Raw genomic sequence first — 10,855 nt, forward strand, 5'->3', positions numbered from 1 at the left:
GCTCTCTGACAGAATCATGCCGTCGGAAGTTTAGGGCGAGCTGGCTGGCGATGCTTCCACCTCAGCACGGGCATCTCCTTTGTCGGGCGATGGGCGAATTCGGGTTTGAACGAGCCAGGAGCTCATAAAAAAAAAAGGTTGTCTGTAATTTCCAGATGCCTGTTCCTATTCTGGAATAATCCCTGCATGCTCATCCGGAACACCCGTCAACTGGCGTGCCCGGTCTTCCGGCCGATCACTGATCTCATAGGTTAGGTTCCCCGCCCCCGCCAAGAACACGCCAATCAATTTGCTTATCTAACCTAGCTATCTTTTCCGCCTCACTTGTCCCTTTCCGCCCCTTTCCGAGGAAAACCGATCTGCATACTCGTCCATACTACCGGAGGTAATGCATGCAGCAGCACAAAGGGTCCCAACGACCCGACCGTCTGTCTTCATTTGGAGTCAAGTGCTTATCAGTTGGGCTCCCGATCATTGCCTTGTTGGAGCTCTAAACTTTGACGACTCGTACAGACCAATGGTGCTGGACTCCATACATGATACGAGCGCCCGGACGAATAATCCACATTGATCATCTCGCCCCTCGTTGCAGTCAAAGCTTACTCGTACATGTATGCGGGACAGTTGGGAGCTTGTCGAGTCGTACCAGAGGCGATTCCCGGTCATAACCAGTAAATCTCACAGACTGGACGGAAACTTTAGGGCTGAATCACCGATCTGAGTCTGGCTCAAACCCCTTTGACAAGACGTAGTCAGGTAGATCGCGATTTGCGAATAGGCCTCATGCGCGGGGGCGTTGAGTGTACTCCGTACTCATCATGCTACATGCTAGCTACCCGGCTTTACGTCTTTGACGTGCTCTGGAAATGCCTTGAATAATGCCGAGAGTGAGGTACACCGTACAACAGGATTGCGTCTCGACAGAAGCACCATTTCATTGAACCCATCCTGACTAGATCACATCACCGCCGCTTCCTCGTACTGGACGAGATTGGCTCAAACGCATCGTCATCGTCATCCTCGACATCGCTAATGTCGCTCAGGGCTTTCGCGGATCGGGTGGCTCGAGTGCTCCGCTTTCCGGCATCAGCCGAAACTCGCTGCGATGGCGCAAAGTTTAACAGCGTTTGTTGCGTGGATCGCCCACTACGTCGTACAGAAGATGTCCCGACAGTGACGGACGAGGGCGCCGGGGAAGGGGCCTTCCGGCCGCCTCGAGCTCGCGACGTAGTTGCGGACGTCGTCGCCGTAATCTGCCGTGACCGGCTGGCCTTGTGGGCAGGTCGCTGACTGACGAAAAGTTCCGACTCATTGTCCGATTCGATAACCTCCGCGACGTCATTATCGTCGGGCAGCGCGACAGCATCTTCCCCTTCCTCATCATCGGAAACCGTCGCGCGCGATCGGCCCCGAGTAGTTGAAGTTTTGCGTGCAGTTGAGGCGCCCGCACGACCCCCTCGACCTCGACCAGGACCGCGACTGCCGGTCGTTCGCACTTCAGTTCCGTCTTCCGCGGCTTCTTCTGCATTTGGATCCGCATCGTCGTTATCGGAATGGATCAGCGCCCCCGGCTGATCCTCCCACACCCCGTCGAGATCAGTGTCCCAACCATCCGGTTTGGGTTTGAATCTCTTCTTGCCACGAGTGCGTCGCAATTGCCCTTTCGAGAACATTTCTTCCATCTGCGAGCGGTATTTTTCCATTGCATGCCGCAAGGACTGATGGGCTTCCTCCTCATCATCCATGTCCGCATCCCGTTCCAGATTCATCAGGTACTTGACCTGATGCTCGAGGGATTCGTTGACAAACATCTCCAGGGCATGCTTGTCATCTTTGTCCACAAACTGAGACACTGCATCTCCGAATGAGTTTTGTGGAAGGATAGTGAGAGCCTGTGCAGTAAGCATTTCACGGACCAGCTTCTCAACCTTGACAGTATCGAGCGTGGACAAGTTCGAGACGGCCGCGTCCGCCGCCACGTCTTCTAGCTTGCTTGCACTCGTTGCGGTCTTCTTTTTTCGATAGAATTGAACGACATCATTCACGTTGGCCACTTTGCCCACGAATCGATTGGAAAATCGTTGTGGGTTCTCGCAGTCAAAACTCCCATCATCTGGCGTAGATACCTCCACCCGAAGCCTCACTAGAGGAAGAGGCGGCTCAAGCTCATCATCGTCGTCTTCAACATCGCCTCGGTGAGCCTCAATCCACTCCGCCTTGGCCTGTTCTATCAAGTCTTCCACCATAGTGATCAAGAGACGCGTGACCTCGGTGCGGTTATTCTCTTTTCGTGCCCATCTCCTCGCCTCTGGAAGTTCAGAAAGCACCACCTCTTTCATGACGAACGGCCTGACCGTTTTCAACGGGATCGGCTCGCTTTTGAACTCGCGCCCAGTGATGCTGAGAATCGTCACATGTTTTGGTTCGGCCTCTCCCGGGACCAGTGAAGTAGCCACCGTTGACCCCGGCTGGATGACATGAAAGTTCGTTTCCGGATTCAACCTCGGATTGATGAGACACTCATGCTCATGGCCCCAGATGACCAGGTCCAGAAAGTCCGGCAGAAAGTTCTCGGGCAAATAGCCGGTGTCCGTATGTGCATGGTGGTTCTGGTGGACACACATCAGGTTGAACCAGTCCTCTTTCTGGACCGAAGGCTGGAAGAATTTGACCTTGCCATCACGGAATGTGCGAAATAACCGCTCGTCACGAACATTGCTCATGCCATATAGGGCTAGCTTTGTCCGTCCTTTCTGTAGAAGAACGGGTTTTACTTGAATGTTGTCTGACTCGGGGGTTCGACCAAAGTAATTGACCAAGCCCGACACCTGTAAAATGTCCAGGGCAGCCAGATGACCCTCACCCGAAGGGTCATCATGATTTCCGTGAATCGAGAACACAGGAATGGCAATATTAATGTCGAGATCCTCGTAGTTTACGTGATTGAAAGCTCCGTGGAAATTCTCGCTGGCATCACTGAGAAACTCCAGTTCACAGGGCTTGTCCCCTAAGCAATTCATTCTCAGCGATCGCATCACTTGATACATGGACTTGCGCGAGGGTTTGTTTTCATGGAAAAGGTCCCCAGCAAGAAGAACCATATCCACATCACGCTCTTTTGCCAAGCACATGACTTCGTGGAAGCTCTTCCAACTGTCATCGCCCCGGATGGGGTCTCGTTCGTTGTAGCCCACATGGTTGTCCGTAGACACTAGGATGCGGATGGTGTCCCCATCTTGAAAGAGTGAGCATTAGCAATGTTGCATGTGGAAAAGGTCGTTCTCCTCACCTGTGAGATCTGGCATGTTTGAGCTAAGTCGAGGGACTGCTGATCGATGGATGTTGATGTTGGAACTTTGACTACTACATTCAAAAGTTCATCGGTTGAGCTTCCCCAGGGGCCTGCAGCCTGCACGGGTGCCTAGCAAGCAATTCCACACCCGTTCTTCTGCTGCCGCAATCATGCACCTTCTGCGGCAATTCAGAGGGCTCAATGACTTTGATTTCCCTTTCTTTGACCTCGTTTGGGGAGTGTTCTCTGCCAGGTGAGGAGCGATTTCGGCAGACAGCTCAAGAACCTTGGAGCTTGGCCCAAGCAAGCTGGCAGACAAGTTAAATGCACACCCCCTGAGTTCTGAAGATCTTTGCATTGATTAGTAATAACAGGTATTGTAGGTATACCATACTGTATTAGGAAGTTATGTTAGTCAGCAGTACCCGTTGAGTCAACTGTCATTCCTCTCGAGTCATCAAGACCATTCAGTTCATCGTGACAGGATTTTCTTGACTTGACCTTGACGGATTGATACTTCATCAGAGCTTTTCTCTGTTATCTTACTCTCGCATTTTTTCCAAGGCGACCGACTGATCCAGAACTATTCTGGTTCAGTCGTAAATTTTGCAACTCAAACCCCTTCGCAAACTCGTTTATGCAAGCAGAGTCTTCTCGGGCAGATCAATACTCATCAACAGACGGTAGCCTCGCGGAATCATCGGAAATTGCCCAGCATGGAAATGGCATTGGCTTCGATGGGTCAGTCGTGGACGACTCCGGCGAGCATGCCGGAGACTCTCCCGCGGTCGATGTCAAAAGCAGAGATAATCCCGGTATAACAGGTTCGATCCTCGATGAGGATCACCCGCAGTTGCCACAAGTAGACAACTGGGTGGACGTGCAATTCCAATCGTCGTTGGATTTTCGCGATCGGAGGAGGAATTCTCGAGGCAGCAAACCATCCCAAGATCCGCCTGCATCGCAGCCTTGTTCTCGCTCGTCCCTTGAGGATTTGCCGAATGGTAAGGGAACGGCTCCGTTCTATGAAACATCTACTCATTGTTAACCGCATGAGCGCAGAGGTTTTGACGCATATTTTGTCGCATTTGACGCCGTCATCTCTCACCGCTGTTGCATCTGTATCCCGCCGTTTCCATTCGCTAGTAACTACTCCTCACGCATGGAGAATTGCGTTTGCGCGGTACTTCCCGGCGCATCACAGTCTCGACGGCCACAACGTCGATGTCGAAGATGTGGTATCCAACAGGAGAGCATTTGCTCGGTTGACAGCCCATGCTACGTGGCGCAACGAATACATACTTCGGACTCGCTTGCTGCGGTCGCTGAGCCGTGGAAAGCCTGCGCAGCATCCATCTCGCGGTAGTGGCTGGCAAAGTTCATCGGCAGTGGTGACCTATCCTTCGCAGTTGGTATCCACTGTGACCCATTTGCACGCAGTATTTCCGCCATCGAAATGTCCGCAGTTTGTTCATGGGTCAGCGGGACCTGGAATAGTCTCATCGAGTGACCCATCACAAGCAAAGGCCAACCCTTGGGGCAGTAGATGGGGAACCCTGCTTTTCCAGAGTTTCGCCGATGTCTTTCCCGGAGATTCTCCGTATGGATTGGGGGCGGGTGAAATCGTCGGGTTACCCAACTCAATGGACGTCAGTCAACCGTATGGCATGGTGTACGGAGAAGGCTGTCCGCAGGGGAGGTTGTATTTCATCTCGGCCGAAGAGCGGCGCGGGCGATTCCTGAGCATGTCGGAACTTGGTTCACATCCTTCCAAGGGCATACCTGCTCTTGACATGACCGCGACCTCTATTACGGCCGTTTGGATTTCGAAGACATCAAATGTTCCGAAAATGACTCGTGGCTTGATTGGTATCCTTTGCGGCTTGTCCTCGGGCGTCCTCACTGCATACTCGCTCGGGTCGAGATCGGTCCATGATTTTCGTGTTGAGCGTGGTCAGATGACTGCGAGATGGGTTCTCTCTCCTGGCGTTCCGATCATTGCTATAACGGTAGACGAAGACTACTCCGAGAAGCGACATAGCCAGCGTCGGATTTGGGTAACTGTTCTCAATGCTTTGGGAGAGGTTTTCTACCTCACAGAGATCCCGGTACAACGTGTTGTCCCTTCAAAAAATACTTCGCCCCAGGAAATCGAGCAAGATGCATGGAAAACAGGCCGGTCTGTTCAATGGGAAATGATCGAAGCAACTCGGCGCATCGCCCATCCGGACCCTTTCAATCGACTGTCAGTTGATGCTAGTTACAGTCCACGATCATCATCCGATTCGATGGGTTTGAATGAGGATCAAATTGCCGCAGAAACCAGAGAGATCGAGCAATTCTTCTCCTTCAAGCCGAAGCATTTCCGCAAGGTTTGTGATGGTTGGGACATGAGAAGGCAACTGAAGGTGGATTTTGCGGGCGATGACTCCAATGGTGCTGGCGAGTCCGTGGTGATCATAAACTGTGGTCTCGATGGAGGTCAGAATGCTTCCATTCGCCGGTTCATGCGGGTAACTGTTCAAGAGAAGCCGGCACCTCGGTTACCCCGGTCAGGCGTGTCTAGCCCTATGGCTGAGTCTGCCACTCCTCATGGAGGCACGGAGTGGCGTATCACGGACTTTGTCTTCGATGGGCCGAAGTCGCACCAGTTGACGGCTGTTGCGATTGATCAATCCATTTATGCACAGCTCATGATTGCCGAAGATCCTCTTCTGGCGCCGGAGGGAGCAGTGACTGCTGAATCATCCCCGTTGTCATCACCAATGCCGCATGCAAAACGGCCCTCTTCCGTTTCGGAGATTCCTGGCCAACGGGCGAGGCACCTCGCCGTTGGAACGGGGACTGGCCTTATCTATGTGTGGGATATGCGAGCACCGCCCCCGCTGGCTGCTGAGATTGTCAACTCTGTGCGGCCTCTCCGTGTGATTCGCACTGATTCGCCGAAAGTGCAATGTTTAGCCATCAGCTCTCTGTATCTGGTCCACGGAGGGGACGATAACCTCGTACAAGCCTGGGATGTTCTTGCATCAACTACCCAACCAATACGCACTTTGCATTCCCGCTCTCCCAGAGCACGCCGCCGCTTGGTACAAACTGAAGCCTCTCTTGTCGGCGTTGGCACCAACAACTTTGTGCCGGGTGCCATTTGCCTCGACCCAGATCCGACTGTTCTCCGTGGCGTCGTAGCTCTTGGCACCCACATCCGCTATTGGTCCTACAGTTCGTCTGGCGCGGATGAATACAAACGCAACAAGCGTCGGCTTCGACGTTCGCCGCGTGACAGCAATGGACTCCATGATGGACAACGCTCCAATTACACTGGGCGTGAAACAATCCGAGACCTCATCGAGGACGAACATCGGGAAATGAGACGACAAGAGATCGAGGATCAGAAGATGGACGAGTGGCTTCGTAGCCGATTTGGAATCGATCTCCTTGGTTCAGATGCTACGGAGGAAGAGATTATTGCGTACGCACAGATGCTAAGCGAGGAGGCCTACAACAATGGACAAGCTATTCGAAGTGAGACAATGAACGCAACGCCGGTCACCAGTGGCTCGAGCGACAGAGGCTTCTCCTCCGATGTGCGGACACCTGTTGAAACATCGCCGTCCTCCATAGCATCGGAGGTCGTCAAAGAGGAGCTGGACCCGGATCTGGCCGAAGCAATCCGTCTCAGTCTACTGGAAGAGCAAAAGAATGGTCGCCATGACCCTACTCCTGCAATGGAAGAATCCATTCCGATCCGATACTTCAAGAGCCGGAAATCCAGTCGCTATCCATCGCCATCCATTGTTCCTGATGCAGGAGAAAGCAGCAATCAGCGGGAGCTGGAAGATCTGGAATTTGCCATCCAGCTGAGCCTGGCGGAAGAACAAAGTCGCCATGACGCCGAGGGCTATCATGAGGAGCAATTCCCTGCCTTGGAAAGCCCAGGTGCAAGCGACAAGGGCAAAGAGAAAGCAAGAGTACGCTAGTGATTCGATCTGCAAAGGGGAACACGGTGACTCAAGGTATTTGGTGATTATCAACATGGTCTCCGATTCACCTGTATACAACGGAGATTCATTTATTATTGTAGAGTTGTGGCATACTTTTTTTGTACCATGCAGTTAGCAGTGCTTCTCAATACATCAAGGTTGTACGCCTATTCTTTCTACGGACCCAACGCATCCATTGACAATACTTGAGCAATCAGCTATCAATTGCAATCGGAGTTATACCTAGCACAACAGCCTACTTCACAGTCCGATGGATTGTCGCTCACTCCTGCGTAATTCCCGCTAAACGTGAATATCTCGATATCACGTTTGATGATCGCCTTATCGAGGGTTGACGTTGGTAGTTGTTGAAACATGTCCAAAAAAAACTTCCGCTTTCAGACCCTCTCAACTCCCTCGCGGAGAGATTCCCTCATTCGACGCTCCCCGCATTTTTGCACGCGTCGTTGATCCATTCTGCACCTTTATCTCCGCTTTCCTTCCAGCAACTTGGTCCCTCCTCGTCGCTTCCTACTTGGAGTGGTGCGTCCAATTGCAACCACAGTTTCCAGTTCGTCGTCTGTTTTCGCTTCTCTACTAATGGATCGAACGCCTCATGCTGATCTTGAATAGTAGCCATGTGACGATCAATAGTTTGTTTCCGGACTGGTTCAATGCTCTTAGTTGCTACGTACTACTATGTACTGTAGTATTTTCGTTCCGGAAGCGGACTGTACACGTGATGAACGCCAAGGTGTCGCACGTAGGTAAGTATCTATCTATCCTAGTCATCCCCAGTTGTTGCGGTGGAGAGCAGCTTATCATGCCGAGTCGGGCGACAGCAGCATATAACTAATGGGTAGTATTGAGGTCCATCCAGATCGATGATGGATAGATCCATCCCCGGTAGCCTAACTCCGATCGTAGGGGAAGTGTTCGTCCCATGCATGCACCACGGGAGGGGAGTTGAGCCCTACAGTAAGTAGTTACTTTGTAGTTTGTACCTCGATGTTGATCCCCTCGGTGATGATGGCATTAGAAATACATCCTGCCATTCGGAACCTCGGGTGGATTGATGTGCCAGTTGTTCACTGTTAGGCCTAAGTCCTGCGCTGAAGTAGAAAATAGAAACTTCAATTGAATCCATTTGATGTATGTCCGCCTCGAACTGTCAACTTGAACTCCCTACATTGGAAGGTTCGGATTTGAGAAAAAAAGCCCCAGGTGTCACTGCTGGAAATGAAAATTCCTTCAGAGAGGATTCCCTTATGGTGTCACTCCCCTTGAAACGAATCTCAAGGCATCCGATTTGTTTTCTGTAAGGGAGAGTTGAGAGCCTTGTCTTTGACCATTGAATCCAATGCTCTCGCCCGACAAATAATCTCTCCCCGAACCAGCGTTTCCCATTCCACACGTCAGCAACTACTCGAGACATCGCCAAGGTGCTCGAGTCTTACAGACAGTCTGGCTTTCACAAGGGGCCGTCGTGCTTGGCTTTCTGCTCTTCCGGGAGGTCTATTTCCATGTAGACCTCGGACATCTCTGAGTTGGGGGTTTGAGAAAGGGTTGAAGGAAGGCTCTGTTAAAGTCGGAGATTTGGGAGGTGTAGGGGAACATTGGTCCTGCAGCTGAGAGGTTTGTGGCTTTGCTCACTGGCAAGAACATTGGTAAGACGATTAGGAAAAGCACTTCTGTATCACTATTTGCGGAGGTTAAACGCATGTATGTCCATTTGGCGGTGGATCAGATCGGGGCTTTTCTCGAGATGCCTTTGCTGTTGAAATAACTCATTATCTTGCATCAGTCTTTTGCGGGTCGAGACCTGAATTGGTTTCTTGAGGGCATTCGCTGGGTCTGAATGACCAGAATACTGTAGGCACAAGTCACTCCATTGGTCGATTCAAATCAATATAACATTCATCACTAATATACATGAACCCAGGGTATCATCCAAAACTCGCGAGTATATACCGTACAGTATTCATTCCTTCTTTTCGTAATACCTTTCCATCTCACGCTTCAAGTCCCACCACATGCCTCTGAGCTGGCCCGGCCCAGTCTTCCAGAGTTTCTCGTGCAGCGTCGCCACATTGCCCTCCAGATCCTGGATGCCTGGCCACGTCGCACTCCAATGGTAGTGGAGCTCAACCCAGGGCATGGCGCCCTCTCGCCGAAAAGCATAGTTGAGCAGACTCTGCTCCATCGTGGTGGGATCGAAGCGTCGATAATGGCCCATGACGGACATGAGATAGGTAAATAGCTCCTCCGACGGCGCGGCCAGCCAGAATCCCGCGCTGAAAACATTCGTCCTCTTCGGAGGGAACGGATGGTGACGCTCACCCGCGAGCGCGTTGTCGGAACGCGCGCAAAAGACGTACTGCGCGGGCGGCTGCGCTTCATCGGCCAAGACCTGGTCCGGCCGTTCGCGGAACAGCGTCGACGACGGCTCGACACATTCCTTGTCGAAGATATCGTCAATGGGACGGGTGAGGATGGTATCGGCGTCGATGAACAGCACGCGGTCGAACTCGGTCATTTGGAGAATGCGCAGCTTCGTGAACTGGTCCTTCCACCGGGTGACACCCGTGCGGATCCACCAATGCAGGGGCACGTCCTCGACCTCGACCACGGTTGCACCATCCCGGGTCAACCGGTCCCGTTTCTCCGGTGACACATCCTTTGTGACCACGACGAGGAAAGGGATGTCGTCACGGGTGCATTTCGTTTTCGGATCGTGCAGGAGTTGATATGTTAGAATGCGAGTCGCGATAAAGTAATAATCCTCGTCATACGTATGATCGGTATTCTCAGCGAGAAACGTCGCGATCGCGTACCGTGGATGATCCGACTTCTGCAGCAGACCGTAATTGAAGTCGATGTCCCGCCGTGGACCCCAGAACGGTCGCCATAGTGTCCACACAAGCACTATGGCTATCACGAAGGCCAACAGGCCAAATCTGCGATGGGCCATTGACTGAACGGCGGCATATACTCCGTATATTAAGTAATTAATCTCTCTGATCGCAATGGACACGACATGACGGGATCCAGGATCCCCGGCCATCCAGGGGTTAGGGGGGGAAAAAAAAAAAAAGTCAGATTAGGTAATCATAGACCATTCCTGCCAACTGCACACCCCCTCTACGGCCTGCCCAAGGCGCGAAACTTATCTAGGTCCAAATGCGGGCAGGAAAAAAATTGGGCTATGAGCATTCGTTCTCGAGAAGTCGCAGTACCTTGTGTATGATCTTGATGCCGCTATGCCGGCGCCTCGACAAGTGAGACTGCTGGGTATGAAGCACTTTGTAAGGACTAAGGACAAGACAGACGCAAAGTCCTTTCCGCTCACAAACATTAACCTATCACGACGTCAACGCAGCGGTAGGCGAGCCCCAGCCAAGGCGATCCCTGGTCCTGGCTCATGCGACGGCAATGGCTGTGGGCCTGTGAGAGTACTCATATGTACGGAGTACAGATACACACAGAGGGCACAAAAAGGCATTTCAGCACGGACCTGGTCCGCTAGGACGGACCCATGTAGACGACCAAACCAGTCAAAAAGCCAAGAGCATCCCGGTCT

The 10,855-nt window shown here is 52.2% G+C and overlaps 3 protein-coding genes across 3 annotated transcripts; 1 reads left to right on the forward strand and 2 right to left on the reverse strand.

The window, feature by feature from the left end:
- Positions 1-962: 962 nt before the first annotated feature.
- Positions 963-3,305, reverse strand: VTN31DRAFT_2050 (uncharacterized protein; the record flags this gene model as incomplete). Its single annotated transcript, XM_069402176.1, has 2 exons — positions 963-3,235; positions 3,290-3,305. The coding sequence occupies 2 exons, from the start codon at positions 3,303-3,305 to the stop codon at positions 963-965; spliced, it is 2,289 nt and encodes a 762-aa protein (XP_069257679.1).
- A 624-nt stretch (positions 3,306-3,929) lies between these two features.
- Positions 3,930-7,272, forward strand: VTN31DRAFT_2051 (uncharacterized protein; the record flags this gene model as incomplete). Its single annotated transcript, XM_069402177.1, has 2 exons — positions 3,930-4,296; positions 4,355-7,272. The coding sequence occupies 2 exons, from the start codon at positions 3,930-3,932 to the stop codon at positions 7,270-7,272; spliced, it is 3,285 nt and encodes a 1,094-aa protein (XP_069257680.1).
- Positions 7,273-9,256: 1,984 nt separating this feature from the next.
- On the reverse strand, positions 9,257-10,246 carry VTN31DRAFT_2052 (uncharacterized protein; the record flags this gene model as incomplete). Its single annotated transcript, XM_069402178.1, has 1 exon — positions 9,257-10,246. One exon carries the CDS (start codon positions 10,244-10,246, stop codon positions 9,257-9,259), a length of 990 nt encoding a protein of 329 aa, XP_069257681.1.
- Between the last annotated feature and the right edge of the window lie 609 nt (positions 10,247-10,855).

This window comes from Thermomyces dupontii (assembly GCF_041956625.1).
Source record: "Thermomyces dupontii strain NRRL 2155 unplaced genomic scaffold VTN31scaffold_10, whole genome shotgun sequence".
NCBI lineage: Eukaryota > Fungi > Ascomycota > Eurotiomycetes > Eurotiales > Trichocomaceae > Thermomyces > Thermomyces dupontii.